Below are 25,232 nucleotides of genomic sequence, written 5' to 3' on the forward strand. Positions count from 1 at the left end.
TAAAAAAACATTGATTTAAAAATTAGCTAACTTTCCACCGTCGCGTAGATGCTTGCATCAACATATACAACGCACGATGATCGAACTATCAAGTCAGGATCTGTGGAGGCTCGCACTAACACCGATTTTACGAGTTGCCGAAACCCCAAAACAATAACGGATGGTGCGTTGGCGATAACGATTTGCTGGGGCCTTTGTGGTGTGAAAGCGAGATTCTTCCAACAGAATTGAACGAGCGATTGCCGAGAACGACTCCTTTAACTCGGATGATGAGAACAGTGATGAATCAGATAGTGAGAGCGAAGAAGACAATTAATTCATTTCATTTCATTTATTTCATTTCATTTATTTCAATATCATTATCGCAGCCTTAGCTGAATTACAAAGATATTTACATTTGTTCAATATTAAAATTTGTAAAAAAGTATAAAACCAATTAATTACCGAAAACGTGACAAAAAATAGGCTTAAATCAATTTTTTTCTTTTCTTTTTTAATAGGGTGCTTAAAGCAGCGCTAAGTAAACATATTCATACTGATTTATCAGAAAAAAAAGTAACAATTATTTTATACATATAATTATTATTATATCGTTAGGCTACAGACCGCGTAAACAGCTTTTTTTAATTTCATACCGCCGGTACATCTACAATTCGCAAAATGTACATACTAGTAATTATTTTTGGGGAAAACATCATAAATATATAATAAACCAAGTAATAATGCCCTTGATTCGATTCCTTCCTTAAATTGTATTTCTGAATGAATGAATATAACAACAAAAAGCTTGCAGTTTGAAGTGCGAGTGTATCAATACTTATAGAGGGCGCTATCACATTGTATGGAAGGTCACTTCAGATGACATGCAAAAATCACAATTTTCCTTTGTTTTTCATATTTATTTGACTTATTTTTTATCAAAATGACTTGTTATATATGTGATACATAATAATACAATGTAATACAGATAATTAATACCATATTCGTACATTTAAAATTCACTTTTTAATACGAACGCAAATGTCGACAATGGCGTGTCATTCACTTATGCCCCATGACGTCATTTTTCGATGAAAACAAACCACGACGAAAGGAAGCAAAAACTGCGTATAAAAACTTCATTTTCTCCACAAATCCCAACTTTTACGCGACGCAACATCAATAAATGATCTTTACATAATGTTTAGAACCTACGGTGAGAATCTCGTTGACTACTAACGTTATGCAATGGTGAAGGTGATATTTTACTGGACTAATATGTCACAGATATATGACACATTATTTAATTAAAGTCCTTTTTTTTTTTGCAGAATCAAATATTATGTCAAAGAATGTCACCAGTAAAGAAGTTGACGGCAGTATGTCCGAACAGAAGGACGTCAGTTTGAATTCGGAAAATTTACCGTCACCCGGAACTTCCGAGTCAGTTTCTATAGCAACGGAAAGACTACGTGCGTTGATACATCGAGTTGATAATGGTGATTTCGACGCGTACGCTTTACGGAGTACGCTGAAATATGTTGCTGATGTTCTTGATTCAGTTCGACAAGATGAAAACAGGTAAAACAAAGTATATGTTTATTCTACTAATATTAGTTGGCACATTTGGCGTTTCACACGTGTACTAACAAACATTGAAAAGCCTCGAAATTACTACATACTTGGGGCAAGTCTACATAGTGTGGTTACCACTACAGAACGCAGTAACAAGTTATTTAACCAATCACGAGCGATTGGTCTTCTGAAATGTTACTTGTGATTGGTCAAATTACTTGAATTGCGCGTATTTCCTTTTTATTTGTTGCGTTCTTTTGTAAACGAGAAAAATGTCATTCCAATCCGTTGGGTTGCTTTACACCTTTCCACACGAAGCCATTACGATCACCAATTCAAGACATATGGTTGATGAATTTGTATCTCCTCTTCAAGTTAATTATATTTTAAAATGCAGCAACACCGATATCTTTCAAATGCTGAAAGCAAATGACTATACGAAAGATGATTAAAAAATAACATCCTTACTTCTTTCATTTCCTTTCAGTTTTGTTTGTGGATTTGACTGCTCATACGAATATTAACACGTAGTTAATCCATTAAGAGAAATGGAAGGAACAAATGTTGTTAATAATAGTGCATAATATCATCACCTTAATGTTATTGACTTCAAATACTTTTTAAGTTCAAACGAGGTTGCAAACGGCTGATTTATATATAACTGCATAGCGATTCAAAATAAACTGACGTTAATGCAGTATGGCGCATAATGAGGTGTTGACGGCTGTGGTATTGAAAAAAAAGACAATAGACTTAGAGCGCGGATATGAATGTTAGACGCATGAATGTGATGTGAGTGTACAGTGACTGTAATCATCATCAACAAATTTAACGATTCCTAATATAAAAGACGAGTTATAAGTTTTATAAAATGTTAATAATTTAGGCTTAATGTAACCATAGATTAATGAATATTCGTTAATCCACGATGTAACCCATATGGATTAGTGACACCACTGGGAAACACAGGCGCGCGTTCATAATCCGTATCATCATCATTACCACTATTTAAACGCGCGCGTACAAAAGCCGTTTCATTCTTATCAATCTTTGAACGCGTGCGTCTAGCGTTTATATCGTCATGGCGTCATTAAAATTCTAAGGATTGGTGGAATGGAATGGAATTGAAGATGGTTGTGCTTGTAAATAACGTCGAGGCAATACAATTAGTTTGACGTGAATAGTGAATAAAAGTTTAATACGTTATCAACCTGAACGATGGTCGGTGTAACGTCTTCACCAAACATGCTCTTCTAATTAGTATGATTTCATGTTAGCGGCATTAAACGGTCAATGACTGAATGGATTGATTGAATGAATGAATTCTGAACCTACAATATAGATAATAAGATGCATGATCATATACGATTGGGTGGCATTTGTTATTGTTAGCCTATTGTCTATTTTTTTAAAGGATAACACTTACGACGAAAATGTTGATATGAGGATACTGTGGTGATGATATGATGATAATGATAAAGATTATGATTTTATGACTAATTATCGAAAACTAATCATTCGTTAATAAATGGTTTAATGGAAAATTGTGTTCTAAATGAAAAAGATTTTAATATTGATAGGCCTATCGATAACGATGTTGATAATGACAATGATCTGATGATTGTAGTGATGATGATGATTATTTTGAGGATGATCATCATCCTCATAAGGTTGTTGATGATTATGTAATCGATTATGATGCTACGGTAATAATGATACGATTTTATGATAACGATAATGTTGATGTTGATAATGATGATAATGACGATATCATGTTGCTAAAAGATACCCAGTGCGAGAGGATGAAAGTCAATAACAATACTGGTAGAGTTGAGACGCGTGCAGTGCATTATACAGTAGTCGTTGAATGTGATTAAAAAAACTCCATTGTCTAAATTCATGTAAATCTCTGTTCATTACAAGAGCTTACAACATAAATACATATCACGAATCCCTGTATCGACCTTGTATGTATAATGAGCTCATTATTTCATAGATGGCTCCAATATACTACGTTATAATGAAGCATATTGTCATGTTAATGTAAAATATGAATGATTGTTCTAAGGTCACACAACATTGCAAATACAAGCCAATTAAACCGTAATGTTAAATGTACAGCAGGCATGCGTTTTTTTTTATAATAGGCCTATAGTAGTACAATAGAATGGTAGACGGAATAGAAGCTGTTAATGCTGCTCCATAATAGGCCATTATTAACCGAACCATAGACACTATTCTTTTTTTCAAAAGTATTATATCCTGCAATCCGGCTGTCGGGTTGAATAGTTATCTAGCTTCCCATTCATTAGAAGACTAGTAGACATGATACCGTACGAGAATCGGTTACATATACAGTAGCCTATGTATGTAGGAGAAAGTTTGTCGTAAGCAAACACGACACAGCATATTGTTTATTGTCGGTAGAAAAATGATCATAGAATTCAATGTTTTACATCACATTGTTACTTTCAGGAAGGAGTTGGTTCAGTATCGGTATAAAAATCACACCTCTATTTAGACACAAAATAATATACTTCCCTTTACACTACTCTGTAGGTCCTAGACTGACGTGCTTCTACTTAATATAGTAAATAGATAAATATTTTGGCACATATGACGTTTCAGAAGCTCAGAAACTCATTTCTCATCATGTGTTTACAATATAAATGCCGACTGGTGGACAAACATGAAAAGGACAAATAGGTACAGACTTTTGGGACAAGTTTAAAACACTATCGCGTTTTGATGATGAACAACTCTAAAATGTATATAGGAAATGTTTTTTTTTATTTTGTATCTATTATGTTGTGTTTATTGTTTTATGTTTTTTATGTAAAAGGGTCCTGCGAAAACAGAAGTGTAAACTTCTCTATGCAGGATCCTTGCCATCATTTATGCTATGAAACTGTATTTATAAAGGATGAGTAAATAAATGTGAATTGAATTGAACAAGTCTATTACTCAATTTATCATACAGATCATGGAGAAATAAGTTATTTCTCTATGTACGTGTACTGTAATGTATGCCTAATTGACATTGTCCTTCGCGACAGACGTCGGCCATAAATAAATAAAAATATATGATAATTTCATCATTTCATTTCAATTTAATCTATTAATCATTTCAGAATGGGACTATATCTAAATAATGACGAAGATTGTTTATCAGAAGTTCCTGCAGAAGAGATCCCAGATCAAGTACGTGATTGGTTAACGTCAACATTCTGTCGTCCTAATGTTAGATCACGTGGTCCAACGGATGAGAAGCCTCGTTTTAAGAGTATCGTTCAAGCTTTACGCACTGGCATGTTCCTCGATAGGTATAACACATCTTTTTTAAGTCGTCTTGTTAATACTGCCATCTTTACCTAAAAAATAACTGCAAGTGAGAAAATTATATGAATTTAGAAAATGCATTTAATGAAAGTTTTAAAATTCCGTTTGATTCTTAATTAGCGAATAATATTGTAAACATAATTTATTTGGTTTTCTTTACAATAAGTTAACAAAGCTCTGAGCTATTGAATGTCAATGCTAAATTGTAATATATTCAATGTTATAGCTTTGCATAAAATATACAAGTGATACTATAATTGCCAATATGTTTGTATTTACCAAATTATCGCATGATTGTAAATATAAATATTGGCTTTCTTCTTAAACATAGCTTCGAGCTCTCGAGTATCAATAAAATGCAAAATTGTAATGATTCAATATTATGTACAGTATATATATCTTTACATTAACACGTGTGATATATAATTGCTAATGTTTGTGTTAATGATGTTAACAAACTTTTAAGACAATTACATTAACAACCTCGCATAAATGCAATCAAATACTGAAAAGGAATTTAGAAAGGACTCCTCCTTATGTTATTAGTGGATATACTTTTAACAACAAGGTCATTTGGTTAGTAAAACAGTTTATGCAATGATGTACATTATGTATTTGAAAGTGTACGGTGTTTGTCTCCACAGAATGTTTCGGCGAGCATCGGGTTTAGCAGGCGTGTCCTACGCCCCATCTTTGTCTATTAGATTCAAGGTAAACAGTATACCGTACCTTTTAATACAATGTAGTCTAGTTATAGTTGTATTTCAACTTAACATTGGTAAAATTATCAATATTTTGGCACACGTGGCGTTTCATATTGTAATACTTGAGCTCGAAATATTACCAGACGACTCAATGGAAGCCACTTGTAGTCAATTCAATTTTTACGTCACATCTAATACACATACTTATATAACTATAGTAATTTTACAAAATATGAATTCTAGAGAGAATTTTACAATTCAGTACTATTTTTGTCGCAGCCATACATAAAGATCAAACTTGATTCAATGATGGCATATTTGACAAGCGTTAAACCATGACACTCTTTTGCCACATAATCCGTGTTCCTGAGCAGATCGTAAAGTTCGCGCTCGTAACAATTTCAATCTCTTTTAATTTCTAATGTATATTAGTCATAAAGTCCCATAGAAATAGTTAGAATTCCAACGGCAAAATCTATATTAACTAATTATTCCAAGTTAAAACGCGTCATTAGAAAATTTATGACGCATTTCAGATGTTTGCACAGTTGGTCCAATGAATCGAGAAAAATGAATCGACTTGTCGTTATGTACAGCAGTATGGGTGTCTATACTTGGAAATTCGTGTTCAGATTCGAACATTGTTTTTATTAACTTGAGTTTGTGTAAATAATGCATGGTCTCATGGGTGTGAACAAGGAGATAGAATCAATTGCGAATTAATGGAATTATTCGTGTGGAACTATATAGCGAAGTGCGTTTTGATGCAAAAGACGAAACGAAAATATTATACGAACATCAATCTCCTTAATGAAATAGAAATTGGAAATTCAATACGAAATACATTGCTTTTAGGAATAGAATTGTGAGATGTGACTGTTTAGAATTCGTACACATCATATACACATTGTATCTAGCCTCCCTAGAACAAGTGTATCCAATAGCATAGTTTAGACAGATTTTTGAATTATAATGTTCGAAATAATTATTATAAGGTTAACTTCAGTAGGCCAATCGATAATAAAATCGTATTGATTATAAAAGCGTGATATTATTATATAGGCCTATCTCTATTTGACTACATCAATGCTTGCTTGATTGATCGCTCTCGATTTATAATCAATCGATTGCTAAATCAACTGATTTATTTCAACAGTTGTTGGCTAGTTGTTGGTTGGCAATAGTGAAGATGTCACGAAGAATTGCACTGTGATATCAATAAAAAATAAATTGTGTTCATACACCAATTAAGATCGTGATTAAGTTCTGGAACTCAAAATAAGCAAACCTACAGTGGCGGATTCAGTGGGCCCAGCCGGCCCGGGCCTCCCCACAACTTAATTTGAGACCCAGTAAAGTGTAATTTGTAAGTGAGAAAGAATACATTTCCAATGTTCATTTCATAGAAAATTGTCCCCTAAATAGAGCTTCTAAACAGTAAAATATTTAAAACAATAGTAGGTTGGTCGTTGGGCATCGAAAGCTCCCTATTGCTAAATATTTTCAGTCCTGTTTTTGTTTTTAATTGCTTCTATCAAATTAATGATGTGAGATGCATAACTTTCTCATTTACAATATTGTGAATAACGTAGTATTCGATTATGAATACAAATGATTATTTTTATGTTATTCTTGGCAATTACGTTCCGTAGTGTAATTAAACTATTTAAGGCACGTCACGTTTTAATGGATGACTGATAACGTGTTTTTATGGAAAGGAATAGGGTAATTGAAGCATTTTGAATTTGGTTTTGCCGTAGCCTTACAACCCATAATGCCCTCGTTTGTTCCACTCGGCATCCTCATAGAATAATGAAGAACAAAAAATAGACAAAGTTATCCATGGTTTGTTTCAATAACCTTTCTGCGTTTGTTGAAACCTTTGCATAAACCAAGGATAGTGTTAAATTATTTTCTGAGAATGACATTAGAATCTTGATGGATAATGCAGTTGCATTTTGTGTTAAAATATTGACTAAATGGCAAGTAATCATTTTACGTATTATGTAATGAATACACAGATTATGAAATGAATGAATTACAGTAGTTCATTGAGCGGCTGTAACTGCACCGGCATCAAATGTACGACTTACAGAAGCCGTACTATTATAGTTATCAGCGTTGAACGCGCGCGTGTAAAAGCAGTACTAATCAGCTTTTGAACTTGCGCGTATAAAACCCGTACAGTTACTATCACCTTTTGAACGTGCGCGTAAAACAACCCTATAATTATCAGCATTTGAACACGCGAGTATAAATCCCGTGCAGTTTATTATCAGCATTTGAACGCGCTTGCAAAAGAGCTGTACAATCAATTATCAGCATTTGAACGCGCGGGTTAAAATATATGTCTTACAATAACACTATGATGTTGAATTTTCAGACTGTAGATGACTGGAATTTTGATGTGTTTGCCTTGAATGACGAAACCGAAAATCATGCTCTGAAATATACCACGTATGAGTTATTTACTAGATACGATCTAATTAATAAATTCAAGGTAAGAACCATTTTAAATTTAATTCATAATTATATTGAAAACCCCGAATTATGTCAGGTCAAATTAATGTTAAGGAGAGAAGAATGTTATTTGCCGAATGGTAAACTATGGATGTTAACGGTCACACAAAAGGTAAGGAGATGATAATAATGATGATGATAATTTGAATGATTCCGGAATACCTGCCACAGATGGAAGAGTGTACTTGATTCTTGAGGGAGAGCGAGACACACGTTGATCATTATTTTTAAACTCTAGCGCTTAGATGTTGATGCTTATTATGTCTGTTATTCACTGTCAAACGATGAAACTGTTATGCTATCTGGAGATTCAAAATTAATTTGACCGTTGGCGATTAAACTTGTGACCTATCGCTCAGAACGTGGTTCGATTGCTTTTTTTTACGAAATAGTAATTTGACAATTCATTTTAAAATGTTATAAAACATGCTTCTCCCTGCTTTATTTATGAATTTTGCTGGTGGTATATAAATAGATGATATAATCGATCCTATTGTATACCAATTGTATGCGACCTATGGCGTTTATATTCACGTATACGCCATACAGAATATACAATGATATTCAATGACTGAAGAAACTCAGTTTAGATTCACTCATCTTTGACATTAATTTATTTGGCTTTATATGCCCTAATTAAAATATTCTAGTTGACGTTAGAGACGAAATGCCACGTTTACAATAACAGAAGGGAACATTTGTTTAAATAAACCTGCGAATACTGTGAAAAGGATAAAACCACATGCCGAAAAGAAGCTCATTGCTATGTGCTTCTGTGTTAGTACTCATTGCTGGGCTTCTATTCGAGATGAGATCTATTGGAAGTTACCTTCTTTTGAAAACTAAGGAGAGAGGTTCTTTTCGAAATGAATGCTGTACATTTTGTGAATTTCTACTAAAATATTATACATTTTTAGACATCTTGGTTAAAGTTTCCCTGTCGATTTTACATATTTTGTCAATGAAGCAGACAAAGAAGATGCGATCAAAGCACTATTTGGAAGACAATAAACTATAAAATAAATGTTATACACGATACATTATTTATCATCAGTCTGATCTCTTAAGCAAGCAGTGTTTGTTATTTCTGTTCCCCGACTTCCATGTTAACATGGACTATACACTCGTTATACAGTATTAGTACTATCTCGAAAAGAAGCCTATACATACTATCTTGAAAAGAAGCCCAGGTGGCCTCATTTCGAGATAAGCTTCTTTTCGAGATTACTTTTCCAAACATACCAAGGAAGGGCTTCTTTTCGAGATTGGCTTCTTTTCGATAAGAACACTTTGTGAGCTTCTTTTAGTGGACGTTTTACGGTAAATATAACAGGGCAACTGCATGCTTCGAATTTGATTGTTGGGTAGATATAGATATAAGCTCATACCACTTTTTTTCTGATGACATTGAAAGAAATCGAAAGAGCGATCATAGAATGTTAATGATTCCTCCAAAAAATCAGTAAATTTCCTATGTTTTACTTATTTCACACAATGCTCGTTGCGCATCGCCGCTTTTTGGAAAATTGAGCGTTATTATTATGATGTTTGCGAATTATTGTATAGGCCTAATGATAGAATTTTTTTTTTTTATTTCGGGCTTAAACCCCCGGATTTACCCTTTAAGGTCACATATATTGGAGATTATTGCAACAAGATCAATAAGTACAACTTTGCATGAAAATATCTATAGATTGCGGATGTGCTAAATAATATATCGAGCGACTCGACTTTTTCGTAATTCATGAGAGGTTTTTAAACTCTTAAACTGATTCTATTCGTATTACTCATCATGTACACCATTTATTTTATTCTTTTGCAATCTTACTTTATTAATCATCATTTATTATCTTATAGAACGAGTGATAAATCAGAATGGAATTTCATTTATTTAATGAATTACATTTAGTTTCAGGCATATTGGCTCTGTTCTTTAAACTGATGATTAAAGATGTTTGCGATATTTTATATGTTAATTATAATTATCCCCGTGGACTGTGTGTACCGTGTGCCGTGATGATTGAGTAAAACATATATAGGAAATTATCGATTTAAAATTAGTTATTTTCGTCGTGATCGTCAGTTTGTTCTTTTAATAACGTAATTACGTCATAAGTTACAGTTTATTTTTATAGAGGTTTATTAGTGATAATCTATTGCTGAACGACGTTTATACTGTACTGAACCATGTGCAAATGGAATTTGTTTATGCTTTAACTTACCATCATCAGTCGATCAATGAAGTTTCCTCAATTCCTCATACGCCCATCCTTTCTTCTCCACATCGTCTTGGTTTATCTCTATTTTTTTCAAATGTATTCATAAACACGATGTGTGTATTTGTTCCAGTGTTTCGAACATTAGGAAGCGCCCGATTCTCACACGGTATTATGTCTAGCGACACTAAACGGCATGCTGTTTCTTGTCTGCTGAATACAATCTTTGGCACATGTGTGTTAATGTTTATGTATTTATACATGCATTGCACTGTTTTATTATTTACTTTCCTTTTTGTTTGCAGATACCGTCGTCTGCTTTACACGCATTTCTTGACGTCATGGAAGCAGGCTATCAGAGGTATAGGAACCCGTATCACAACCATGTTCACGCGGCAGACGTACTCCAAACTGTTCATCACATTATTGTAAAAATGGGAATTGTGGTAATGCTTTATTTGATTTAAAACGTAACAAAGAGACGAAAACGCTGGCGTGCGCGTTTAGACTATGATACTTTGTATCGGAACGGTTTTTGTACGCGCGCGTAAACTTCATGTCTTTTTGTGATGTAACTAACGTGATACGTGCAAATCATGTTCTTGTTATGCTCTATAGCAAACATTTCATGACTGTGAAAATTTACCATTCAATAAACATTCCGGGAAATTCGATATTAAATGCCAATAGATAAAAACAGTTTCTGTTAGTCGCCTTTTACCTTTAATATTTTTTTGCAGCTTAGGCTAGCCTACAGTAATTAATATACGATGTATTTATTATTAATAAATTAATTCGTTTCGGTTTCTAATAAAAATGTTATTTCAGCGTTTTCATGAATATTGATGTATTCAGTGTATAGAAACAGTCGACTATTATGATAATAATAATATTCATCTAATCACGTGCTGTAGGCTTGTCCTGTCACAAACAACGTATTATCATCAATCATGGCCTTTTCTTGCAATATTAAAGAAAGCCTATGTTTACACGTTCTTTTCCCAACTCTGTCAATCAGTTGGTTTAACTCGGTAGCTCTGCGTTAACACGTATGGTGGTAAAAGGGAGGTATAAAAATAATAATTATTTTTATACCTCCCTGGTGGTATGGTATATCGGATGTAGCTCTGAAACATATCGTAGTTATGGGAGGTAAATTACGTCTGATGATTCAGATCAGCTTAAACCCGTTCCTTTAAGCCAGGGTTTAGGAAACACATCTTCGTATTTTACAACATTAGTTTTATCTTTTCTGCTTTAGCATTGGTTGAGTGATTTGGAGATTCTGTCAGCGTTACTGGCAGCATTAATACATGATTATGAACACACGGGTACTTCAAACGCATTTCATGCAAATACAAGGTATCGTTGTCTTCATGGTTATGATGTTTACCCAAAATACTTAAATTACCAACACAGTTACACTATTCCCTGATTTGAACCATATTTTCGTTCTCATTAGAGTAAAGGGATTGTTTTTTGTGTGTTTTCGGCATGTCATTGCGGGGTCATTGCCTTATAAACTTGCCTCAAGTATTAATTTTATATTGTTTCTGTTTTTATTCTAGTTCGATTTTTGTCTTTTGTATGTATTAAACGTATGAAACGCCATGTATGCCAAAATGTTTATTTTTTTCCAAATTCGAATCGCCTTCTACAACCCAGAATACTATAACAAGTGTCATCATGATATTGCAAATTATTAGTCGGTCAATTTTAATAAACTCTTAAGCCGCCCATTTGTTGTTTGATTCATAAAGCCAGTTATTACTTCAATTCAATTCTGTAAATGTGTAAAGTGAATTACATTGCATAATGAATGTAACCTTATGCTTAAATGTCAGCTAGTTATTATCGTTGATTTCCGGTAATTATATTTACATAGTGAAGATAAATTGTGCATAGCAAGCGAGGTTGTGTAAATGTCTATGTAGGTTATATGATTCAAGTGATAATCACACTGACATTTTCTATGCATAATGTTATTTTGGTACTGTATCTACACTTTTCCTTCCCAGTGTCGTGGGTCCGTTCAGGTTTAGTGATATTTGGCCATATCACTACCATATTCGGGCACATCACACTTTTTGTGTCAAACTAGTTACGTAGTGTAGTGTAGACAGAGCTTTAGTCATTTACCCGTGTAGGTTAGTTATTTACCCGGGTATGTTGAATATATATCCGGGTAAGTTATTTATTTAAACGAGTAAGTTATTTATTTACCCGTTTAAGCGTGGTTCCCACAAGCGACGCAACGCAAGGACGTAACGCAATGCAAGTGAATTGACCAATCACAAGCGAATATGATTGCTAACTGTCTATTACTTCGCTTGTCATTGGTTAAAACGTTTGCGTTGCGTTTTAGTCCTTGCGTTACGTTCTAGTGGGAACCAAGCTTAAGTTATCTATTTACTCGGGTAAGTTAGTTATTTAGATGAAAGATGCATTGTGCATAGCAAGCAACGTTGTGTTTCTATATTTGAATCATAATAGATTAAAATTATAATCACAGTTTGAAATTTTTCTTTTTTTTAAACTATGGTCAGCTTCTATTCAGGGGACACCTTAAAGTGTCCCGTTAACAAAGTTTTTACTTTAGTTATCAATTGTAATCTTTTCACTTCATTCTTACAATACCTTTTCCTTTGTTTTCTAATTTCAGTACAAATGTAGCGTTATTGTACAATGATCGAGCAGTCTTAGAAAACCACCATATTAGCAGTACATTCCGAATTTTACGAGACGAAGATAAAAATATTCTAGTAAATCTATCAAGGGAAGATTTCAGGTAACGTTAGTTGTTATTATTACAGTCTTACTGTCTTCTTTAATAAATATTTACTCTATGTCAGGTAATCTTCCCTTCTCCGCCAATGATTATGTTTTTCATAACAAACACACACATTATCCTCCGGTAGTTACTCTGGCCAAATGACGGCGTAAGACTCATTTTACACCAATGTTAATTTTATGTTTTCTGGATGATAATATTATTAGGCTTAGTTTTAATGACAGTAATAATGTGTATCAAATTGTTACTTGGGCTGCCTATCCCAGGATCCTAGTTCCAATCATGCATTTCATACAGGAACAAAACAACCCACTCCTTCGTTACGTTTATTTATTTGACCAGCATAAAATCAATACAATTCAAATATACGAAAATATATGAAAAATAGATGAAATGCTGGGCAGGGGCAGCTTAAGGAAAATACATTGCTGTATGCATATAAATGTTTCATAAAAATTTGTCAATAAAATTAAATTCTAAATTAAATCCTAAATACTTTATGCAGAGCATCTTGTTGTTGAACGAATACCTTAATAGGTGTGTCCCAAAGAAAAGGTTGTAATTAAATATAGTAATACTATATTAATAATATAGTAATACTATATTAATAATATAGTTTTGAGATCAGGCGTGTACACTGTATACGCTAAAACAAATGTGTATCTTATACCTGTCAAATAAGCTAATATTACATAATAATAATCTAATAGAAATTTTACATTGTCATTTAACCGTACAGTTAATAAATATAAAATACATTGTAAGCCTAACATCGAGACATGAATGATATATTGTGATAAATTGTTAATTGCCAGCTTCCACGTTATACTCTCTTTTAGCGTTCTTTCCCGCCGGTGTTCTAGTAATGTCGGTTAACTGATTTCCCCTGTGCCGAGGGCTATATTTGATTTCGGATATTCGTAATTAAACCATAATGATTATGTTTACATAGTGAATAATACGTTATTTTGAGAATGACATTTTAGATTAGTTGTTAATAACTGTGGTATGAACTGATCTGTAACCGTCTTTATTGATGCATCAGTGTTTCTGGTTTTTATAGGCCTTTTATACGGTTACTCTGTGAGTTTAGTCCAGGATTTTGAAATAGGGAGGGGGAAATGGTTAGCAAATTTGATCAATCTGGCCCGGGCATAAACATTGTAAAATGAAATTTAAAATGTTCATCCATCTATCTCTGCATTGAATTTGTATAAGGTTAACGCAATAATTTGACTTATGAAATTATCTCACTTCGATAAAACCACCTTCTCGGGAGCACACTTAGAGAAACCCCTGGCCATACGCATATCTTTTAGATGGATTCAGTACTAGATAGATACCGCATGTTTTCGTTATAAGTTATGAGCCTTTTAAAAATCCCCCTTTTAACCTTGACGAACAACTTAGTTGTGAACAAATGTTAACCTCATGCTCCCAAGTAACGTCATATGTACATTAACTATCTCAAAGATTAATGATCGGTTCCCACTAGGACGCAAACCGAGGACGTTAACTCAACGCAAGCGAGTTGACCAATGACAAGTGACAGTTCCAATCTATCATGCTTGATTCCCACTAGAGACGCAAGACAACGACGTAACGCAATGTAAGGGATTTGACCAATCACAAGCGATTGATTTATTCGACTGTCGCTTGTCATTGGTCAACTCGTTTGCGTTGCATCTACGTCCTTGTGGGAACCAAGCTTTACATGCGATTTGCGTTGCGCTTACGTTACGTCCTAGTGGGAACAAGATTAAGGAGTTAAGGTCTTTACACTATGACTCCTATGATTTGAACCTAGAACATAGTGCTTGAAGGTGCTTTAACATTTAATCATAATACACCTCATGCCCTAAATGTAATTGTTCAGTGTGCTATTAATAGTAGGAAAATGTTATTAGTGAGTTTATTGAAAACCGCAGGGACTGCAGAAGAGATGTTAATTAACTTCTGGTTATCTTTAGGGAACTACGTCGTCTGGTGATCGAAATGGTCCTTGCAACCGACATGTCGTTTCATTTTCAACAAATCAAACAAATTAAAAGTTGGATTGGAGTTTCTGGCGAATGGTGAGTTGAATGTGTTAATATTCAAGGGCATACAAAGCCGTAACTGTTTACCGAGAAACGACTTGCATTATTTTTTATGTTATTCGCACATAGAGTTAGTGTAAACTACCGTAATGGAAGCCAACAGCGCGATAAATTTATCCTGATCATCATGGTTGATGTTCTGTCTGGACGTAAGATTAATTATAATCAAATTCATTTAGCGTCGAGAGCGGCTCTATAGCTTATATCTTCTAAAGTTGACTTGATGATCGCACTGTGATGAGCGTAAATGCCCATTTACCCAGACTAGATGAAACCCGCGTAGTTTGTCCCACGTAGAATCTGTATCTATCCTGAGCAAAACCCGCCCGTGCGCTCCGAGTTGTGTGTAAATGATCATAAGGAATAACATAGGTTCTATATTTGTATTACCGTTGCAGCTCGTCTGTGTAAATTGGCCTTTATGCGTGATTGATTTAGAAATAGTTACGGAATGCATCGGTATAAATACATTGCACGCAACATTCATTGCTTGTTGTACATAAAACATATTGTTTTGTATTTCGTTCGTGTTTCGACATAATAACCTACATTGATACATTTAATAGAACATTACAACTTTGAAATGCAGACTCATATTGTTAAAAAAACGTAACCAAATATAATTGGTCGTATACATGTTACATGTTGCACGTATCATTTGTTATGTATAATGAAAGTAATATTTTTTGTTACAGTGTCGATAAAGCGAAGGCATTATCACTGATACTTCATTGCTCAGATATTAGCCATCCGGCAAAACACTGGGATTTACATTATAAATGGACCCGGTTACTCATGCAGGAGTTCTTTTTACAGGTTCGTATCATTATGCTTTCATAGCGCATCAAACGAAAAAAAGAAGTCGACGCGCGCGTACAAAACTACACGCGCGTACTATTTTCATCATCATATCAACGCGTGTGTAAATTGCCTCTTCGTTGTATCACGGACGAAGAAACATCCATGACAAAGCTCGGTTCCCACTAGGACTGAAGTAATTTGACCAATCCCAAACTGTCGCTTGTGATTGGTCAACTCATTTACGTACGCACTTGCGTTACGTCCAAGTGAGAACTTATCTTAAAGTTCTACTGATTGATCTTTGTACGAGGATACAACGACTGAAAAACTCGTTTTGTTTGTCTTTTGTGGGTTCATCCCACTTTGATATAATAAAACATTAATCGAAATTATACATAACAATTAAAAGATTGATATAGGCCTACAGATATGATTGATATTTAGATTGAGTTTTTTTTTAATAATAACAATGATAGAAGTATATCACTTCAGGTAGAACGATGATTCAGTAAAGATGGTTCCTTGATAGAGGTGGTTCACTAGTGCGATTTTAAACAATAATGTTTTATTTTTCACATTCGCAACATCTGTGACTTTTTTCCTAAAATGTTGTGTATCCTTGGTTTTAGAGCGAATGAACCAATCACATTAATGCGTGTCGTAATACAGACCGTAATTCTAAATTACCTTGATTTACACCACATTCTGGAGTTCTTTCTTCCCTTAGTGGGCACATTAAACTAATGGGTATATTTATCATGCATTTACATTTAGTATAAACATTACTTAATGCATTGTTTAATTATGATTGATTGCCCATCTCAAAGTGCACGAACATAAGGTTCTGATGAGCAATTCCTTACATTTACAATAAGTACTGTAATAGTCTCATAATTATAGCTGTTTTGAGTAGTAAAAGCTTAGTAGTATATTATGAATGTAAACATTAATTCAGAATACAGTAGAACCCCTATTAAGGGGACAATTTTGTTGCCCGTGTCCCCTGAATTGGACGTAGTGTGAAACCTATATTGTTCCTCGTTCGTTTCACGTGAAATTGTCCCCTTAATATGGATGGGTGTTACAAAGGAGAGGTCAATATGCAATACCGAGGTAATCTAAAAATAAAACACTGAGCTCGCCTTGCAGAGATAGGAACTCGTAACAGTACTTTGATATTATGTGTGGCTGCGACAAATGTCAACAGTACTCTGTACACTATATATAATTATTTTCCACGGCGTGTTGTCTGTTAAAGAGCGTGGAACTGATCATGTCGCAGCCACAGATAAACCCTTTGAATCCGGAGCTCAGCATCCTGTTGGTATATTGCCTTGGTAATACTAAGACATCCATGTGCCAAATGAATGTAATCACTTCAAGAGGTCCGCTTAGGAGAATACCATGCATTTATTAGGTACTTTAGGAAACAAACGGATCTCGATTGGCCGTTATAGAAGGTATAATAAAAAACCCACATTCATTCCATCCATATATAAGAAATAAATTTCTATTCAAAATCAATTGAAATTGACGTTTTGTTTTCAACCACAATACTTTAGGGTGACCGAGAAATGGAGCTCGGACTGCCATGTTCACCATTATGCGATAGAAGAAGTACTTTCATTGCCGAGTCTCAAATAGGTAAGACGGTAATATAAACGAATATGTTGAAATTTGATTTACGCGTGTGTTAAATAAGACTTGTAGCGTACTATTTCTTTCTATGGTTTATCGATTACTACTTGAAAACAATAAGTAGCTTCGTCTCGTTGCTTTAATTAAGTGTATTCTCACCGTACTACACTGTATATTATCTTATCCTGAGATAGTAAATCACAATGACTGGTTTAAAAACAACATGTTAGCTCCGGGTTTAGAATTTATATTATTTATAGAACATTGATAATAATCCCACTTATTTTCTGACAGTGGTGGTTAAACAAAACGAGTTAGTGAATTAAGCCCCATTAAAAAAATTGTTTAATATAGTGTTACAATTTATCATTAATTTTATTTAATTTTAGTGACATTTTTCTTAAAGAAAATATATATAAATCAAAATAATAAATTCATTTTATGTAGGAAGATACTACTTTTTATTACAAATAGTTGACGAATATGAAAATGTTTGAAAATCAGTACAATTCATATATTATAACATTACGAAAAAGTACTTTAGCATCGCTTTGTACTTCATTTCATGGCAATCGTTTTGCTTAGGAACCCAACAATAAACAATTTAAACCCGGAGCTACCCTTTAAGATTATAATCTAACTTATGTAACGTTAATACGATTAATGTAAAAGTATATTATCTTCATCAATGGAATATACACGCACAGGTTTCTTTAAAAACGCAGTAAAGCCGAAATAATATCATTTATTACAATAATTACTTTATAGAGGTGAGTTTAATGAACGTAATATGATGAATGTTAGTTTTAGCATAAATTGATTGATTGAACATGTTCAGAATACGAGTGTCAGAAATACACATATTTGAATATATTTCGTCGCTTTGAATTCATATGTGCATCGTTTATGTAATCATGATTTACACAAAGATACAATAAGAAAAACTTCAGACGTACGACGACCTATGACATATACGGTAAATGACTTATGTTAATTGCACACGTCATTTGTCCAAGTAATGCCTGTAAAAATGTATTGTATTGTTTGTTTCTCAACGACCCCACTCTACTCCAAAAAGTGCGCATGTCTGTAATAATAAAAATCCGTCACCTGGAACCGAATTTAGTCTGACGTCATAAGTTCTAGATTAAGTCGAACGCTTTCTATTCTCTTGTTAAACACCATTAACGTTGTATGACTTCTAACTAAATGCGGAGAAAATAGCAATGTATTCAGTTATTATCACATTTTTATTTTCGTCTATAAAATTTGTTGTCTAGACACATGTCTTTTATTTTTCAAAGGAAATGTATGTCACATTGTTGATAAGTCTAGACATCATCTTAAAATCAATACCAAGCATTATGTTCACTAAGAGCTAAGATGTTTTTCAGTTCCTATCTCCAAGGCCAGTTCCCATGTTCTCCATTCAAACTAAGCTAAGGGAAACACATCATTAACATTTAAACTTTCTCCTATCTTCTAAGCAAATATCACTAAAGGGAACCGCTTACATACTTATTGGTTTAAGTGAAATACTTAGTTATATATTTCCCTTAAATTAGATATTTCTCAAATACTAAGAGTGTGTGATTGGTGAATAATCGGCCACTGATATCATCATAATTGTTCAATACCGATTTTATTTTTAAACTTATTTTGGGTAGGCCTAATGGATTTTTAAAGGCATAACACAACAGTTAAACATGATGGTTATTACTAAAATACCATCATCAAGACATTCCACCACCCGTTCCCTCCTTCATGCTGCAATTTCAGAATATGTCTGATCTAAAATTATATTGCTTTTTTGTTGCAGGGTTTATTGACTTTATCGTTGAGCCAACCATGCTACTTTTAGGTGATTTAATTGATAAAATCCTCAAAGAAGTGACAGACATTGAGCAGGAATCTACCAACTGTGAACAGAACACAACAATTAGTAAAAGGAACTCGCTACCAGCCACATCCACAATACGAGAGGGATCCACGCTACAAACAGGCTGTCAATCCGTAAGCAGATCAGGATTTATTAGATTTAAGCTTACTTCCCGTTTGGACGCAAGGCAACGACGTCGGCGCAACACAAGTGAGTTGACCAATCATAAGCGACAGTTCGGATCCACGCGTCGTGATTGGTCAAATTACTTGCGGTACACTTACGTCCTTCCGTTGATAGGAAATAAAGATCTCTTAGACGTATATTGAATCCATGGGTGATATATAGTTAGTCACGTGTTTTATCACTTGTTTAAAATTGGCGCTCAGTAAATATTTGATAATTTTTTTTTGCAGGGTCGGTCTAGCGTCGGTCGTCCATCAATGATGCGACAGACAACCATTCCAAACAAAGCGCCAAGAGTATGGCTAACACCACTGAAGCAAAACAGTAAACTTTGGAAAGAAAGAGCTGCTCAAGGCAAGCATAACTTAATCTATTTCAATCATCTCCTCCTCTTTTCGTTTAAATTTTCTTTCCATTTACTACTTTGTCCAATTCCTTCTCCTCCATTTCTTCTTGGAATTTTCTGTACTGTTACTTCTTTTCTTCTGTTTTTATTTACCTATTTTGTCTTCTTGCACTACTTCTTTCATGTAAATTGTTACCTTCCTGTTTCCTTTTCCTTTTCTACCTGTTTCATGTTCTATCTCATCATTTCTTTAATTTGGTTCTTTTCCTTTTTATTTTCCATGATTCATTTACATTTTGTGTTTTTTATACAAAAGATGCAATAGAGAGAAGCAAAGGCGCGACAGACGTGGAGTTACATCTGAGTGACATAGAAGACCCAACCAAAAAATATGTTGTCAATGATCATCGTCCGAGCATTGATAGCATGAGCCAGGCTATAAATATGGCCTTACTACCTGGATTTAGCCAGGAAGAACACAAAATCAGAATCATGCGAACGGAAAAACGGCGGGAGCAACGAACAACATCATTATCGTCATCGGCGTCAGAAGATCGCACGTCGACACCAGACGCTGATTTGGCAGCTCGTACTACTGGGTCTGATACGGTCAAAGGTACGAGTTAGACGCCCCTTCCCCTTCCCTTCCTCATTTTTATGATCATCTACACACATACACACACGTTACAACGTAAATGCGTACTACTGGGTCTGATACGGTACGAGTTAGACTCCCCCTTTCCCCTTCCTCGTTTTTACACACATACATTTAACATCGTTAATTACATTCATACCTTCATTAAAAACTTATCAGGGAAAAAAAACACCCACAAAAATTCAAATTATATGACACAAACGAAACATAATAATACAATTTAACCCTAGGACCTACTCAAGAAAAACATTAATTTAGATGCCTTGTAACTTGATACTTATTTTAATTATTGGGAAAACTGATTATAATACTGCAGATGGACGCCATGGCAACGGTGGAACTACCAAAACTTCCAATGAGCATGCGCCAAGAACTGAAGATCTTATTGTAAATATATGCTCGACAAATTCACCCGATAAACAGAACACAGGCGTAGAAAGAGAAAAGTCGACGGTTTGTCCAACACATCAAACGATCAAAATATCCAGAATGATTGTAAGTCCTAAGAAGAGACCAGTCAGCAATATACAGGAATCATCTACGAACAATTGTGGAACAGAGGATAAATAATTAATTAATATTTGTTTAATGTCTATAAACTAACCAACAGAACTAAGAGTAGACCAATATGATTGAATCCAATATTCCAATATTGACAGTTACTGTTTGACTAAAAATAGATTTTGTTTTTGTAAGTAATGCAGTTCTGAAACCATATCATTTTGACCAAGAAAAGATAATGTTATAGTGTTATAGTTTGATTAATAAAGAATCCCCATGGAATAGATCACACGGTACATTTACTGAGCTATCTTTAACCATAAAAAAAAACCTGACGCGTTACACTGCGGAAAATATTCATCGACAAAATGTATAATACGTTGGCTATTTGGTCAGTGGATGAGACTGAGTATCGCATTGACGCTATATTATTGATTTCCAAATGAACGTAAATAGTTCTAACAAGCAAGTGGCAATAATAAGGTCATTGACATTGTAATGTTGTCGACTATAATTTGATTTGTTAGTAAAAATGTAAATCTTATTCGAGGTTCATGCTAAGGTAAAACGCGAAAAAAAAAATAAGTAGAACAGGTCATATTTAATATTATACATCCAATGCACAGTAGAACCTCTATTAAAGGGACACCTTCAGAATCATCCACTGAATAAGGGGTTAGCCATAGTATAAACACCTATATTGCCTATAGTGTTTTCTTGAACACAGTAGGCATAGGGGTGTTCCAAAGGAGGGGTTCTACTTTATAGAACTAATAACTAGAAATAATAATAATGTATTTATTTTAAAGTTTAATTCAGTGATTTTTATTATCTTGCCAGAATTAATTGATACCGACGCGAGCGTGGTACATTTTTTTTGTCATTCTACATCTCATAGTAAGCGCCTCGTACTCTTGCGTATTGACATGATTTGGATGTACATAATGCGCCCCGTACTCACGTTGACTTAAATTTACTTTTTTTGGTTTATATTATAACTAAAACTATGGAATTATTCTTTTCTAACTGACTACTATTATTATTACTACTAATATGGATACTCTGTTGAATAATACGTGTTTTATATAGACAAAATAGGCGAATATAATTGTACTATTTTTGCATTTTTAAATATTTTAAGGTTTCTTTAAATTGTCTTCCTTTTGTGTACGTATAATAGGTAGTATGGTACAGAGTTAAATTAGTATAGATTACAATTAGCCTAGTTTATGCATAGATCCAAGACTTGAGGGAATAAATAATAAATGTATTAATTTCTTTATAATCCGAGCAGACAATAAAACAGTATAATTGTAGATGCAGCAGTATTGTGAAATCTACGAAGAGACTCAATTATATCCAACATTTAATGTGAAAAATATTACGAAGAAAAAAAACCCATGATTTCTTGATTGAAACAATAAAGTGCACTGTTATCTACTTCAATCTAGCACGCGCTGTTTGAAAGCCTTTGGGGTATTTTAAAATTATAACCGAGCATTATATTATTATTTACAGACTTTGTGTCTTCGATCATTATGGTTAGAATAAATATTATTTTGTATTTACATACAATTGTTAAAAGATAGAAACATTAATATGTCACTGCTGTTTCAAAGTGTTACATTACAGAGGCTGTTTGTGTAAAATAAATAAATATTTTTGTTTAATTCTACTAGGGTATGTATAACACATACGATATTATTTACTTGCAGTACAAGTGTCCCTTTTAAATTATTGATAATTTTCATAAAGTTGATTGTCAAAATAACGTAATAATTCGGTAATACTTTTTTGGTTGTATTTCAATGCAATGACTTATGTTTTAAAGATAAATATATCATTAGGTTTGTACCGGGTTAATTTAGTCCATACTCCTAGTGTATCTATAAGCAAATGATTTGTAGAGTTCATATGCAAATTCCTAATAACAGAGTAACATAATTCCTAAAATACAGCTGCCGTAACATGTGAAAAAATATAAAGCTGTATCTCGGAATTGTCCAATACAATAATATAATTAACACATTAAAATACATAATGTAGTTATTGTATATACATAAATATTAATAATCTTAAAGATAATCATTTATTTATTTACATATATTTCAATACAAATTAAGCAGATATTCGCACTGTATCTTATATTTGTGTCTGACAGACACATAGGCCTACACAATCTATAATCAGGCAATAATGCCCACTTCTACAATGTCTGACCACACGTTATTCCTGTAGTAGTTTTTACTTAGCCTACTTAAAATCAGGACTAATGTCTACGGAAGATTCAACCAATCAGAGTGCAGCAAATATCTGTAGTTGCAGGCGATTCGAAAGAGTGTGGCGGTTCGGATACTTAGACATGGTTAACCCAGGCTTTGATAATTTAATTGATTATTTGAATAAAATCATTGTTTATATTATGTGAAGTGACCAGAAAACAAGTAACTAAAGGCTAAATTTAATACCTAGACAGCCAATTATTGCAAGCTGGGAGGAAAAGGTATGTAAAACTAGGTCCAAGTCCAGGGCCTAGGTCCTCGGCTAGGCAAAATGATTCGAGGCTTAGCTAAATCGATGAAGGGGAATTGGAGGCCATGGACCTTCCGGGACAGTGTATCTGGTGGTAGTGTAAAATGATTGGCCTAAGTTTCCTGATCAATGTTCGTGTTGGCCTATGTTGTCTCTAAGTATAATTTATAATGTTTCAATACGTGACATTTAAACCACGGTATTTAAAAATGTAAAAAATATTATTTATTAATATTAATAATGATATTTTTATTTATTTTGATCCACCCTCATTACAGAATGGTGTCTTGCGTCATGCTAATACTAATCTATTCATATGTTTCTTAATAATAAGATTGTGAAAGATATAAATATTATTACAAAAATAAAGTATGTATAGGCCTAGGCTAGGCTTATGGTGGTGATACCGATACGTTTAAAAATATGTTTATATTTGATAAAAATACCAAATTAAAATTGAAACTAAGTTTACTATTGACATTTTAAGAGAAAAGCATTTATACTAAAATAACTCATTGGAAAATAATTTAAAATGATTGAAACTTTTAATGTAAATCTCAATTATCTATAGGCCTACTGCATCCACGTATAACATATGTCCAGTATCATAGACATATGCTGTAATACAATGTCATCACATGTAAAACCTGTATTATATTATGGTCAGGGCTGGGTTAGTCCTATGTCCTGTGATACAGGCGTCAAACTTTATCACATGATTTGCCTATATTTTATGTACAAATTGAAGACAGTACCGAGAATCGGTTAAACCAAGTTCGACTCTATTAAAATTTGAAGTTTGACGTGTCAAAATATATAATGCATTATTTTGTTTTGTTATCCAAATATATTTGGGGTTGAAAGTATTAATATGGACTTGTACAGTATTATTATTTATTTAGATACAAAAGGTTTCATTATAAACGGGAAATATGGAGGATGTAACGACGATAAAATGTTTTGAAAATAAAGAAAATCTCATAACAATTGTTGCATATTTTATTTCGTGTAAGTACTGTACTAACAACTTGTAGTACTACATTCTCTCTTTATTAGTAGGCCTACAGTATCACAATATCAGTTGACCAATGAAAAGTTACAGTTGGGATAATCCATCGGTTGTGATTGGTCAAATTACTTGCGTTGCGCTCACACGTTCTTGCGTTGTGTCGTCCTCCTGGGGAAAACCAAGTCATCGTAAATCCGCAAATAGTTTGAGATGCAGTGAATTAGCTTGGAGCCTACATCGGACCAGATTCTAGATTCAATTCCGATCCAGCACTATGTCATATACATATTTCGATAGGCCTACTTTACGAAATGATCATTGCGTACGTACTAACTAAAGCGTGGTTCTCACTAGCGACGCAACGCAAGGACGTAACGCAACGCAAGTGAATTGACCAATCACAAGCGATGGCTTATTCGCTTGTGATTGCTAACTGTCTATAACTTCGCTTGTCATTAAAAC

General features: G+C 33.7%; 1 protein-coding gene across 1 annotated transcript in view; it reads left to right on the forward strand.

Annotated features, from left to right (window-relative positions):
• LOC140040135 (dual specificity calcium/calmodulin-dependent 3',5'-cyclic nucleotide phosphodiesterase 1A-like) overlaps positions 1–24,762 on the forward strand; it is a 41,416-nt gene extending 16,654 nt beyond the window's left edge. Inside the window, exons 3-16 of the mRNA XM_072085831.1 lie at positions 1,311–1,560; positions 4,686–4,877; positions 5,538–5,604; positions 7,981–8,097; positions 10,639–10,779; positions 11,595–11,695; positions 12,996–13,121; positions 15,095–15,199; positions 15,919–16,039; positions 17,587–17,668; positions 19,482–19,675; positions 19,958–20,081; positions 20,390–20,689; positions 21,045–24,762. Coding sequence (XP_071941932.1) covers positions 1,311–1,560; positions 4,686–4,877; positions 5,538–5,604; positions 7,981–8,097; positions 10,639–10,779; positions 11,595–11,695; positions 12,996–13,121; positions 15,095–15,199; positions 15,919–16,039; positions 17,587–17,668; positions 19,482–19,675; positions 19,958–20,081; positions 20,390–20,689; positions 21,045–21,298 — 2,174 coding nt within the window. The 3' untranslated portion in view covers positions 21,299–24,762. The remainder of the gene's footprint in view (positions 1–1,310; positions 1,561–4,685; positions 4,878–5,537; positions 5,605–7,980; positions 8,098–10,638; positions 10,780–11,594; positions 11,696–12,995; positions 13,122–15,094; positions 15,200–15,918; positions 16,040–17,586; positions 17,669–19,481; positions 19,676–19,957; positions 20,082–20,389; positions 20,690–21,044) is intronic.
• Positions 24,763–25,232: the final 470 nt, after the last annotated feature.

This window comes from Antedon mediterranea, chromosome 2 (assembly GCF_964355755.1).
Source record: "Antedon mediterranea chromosome 2, ecAntMedi1.1, whole genome shotgun sequence".
Lineage (NCBI taxonomy): Eukaryota > Metazoa > Echinodermata > Crinoidea > Comatulida > Antedonidae > Antedon > Antedon mediterranea.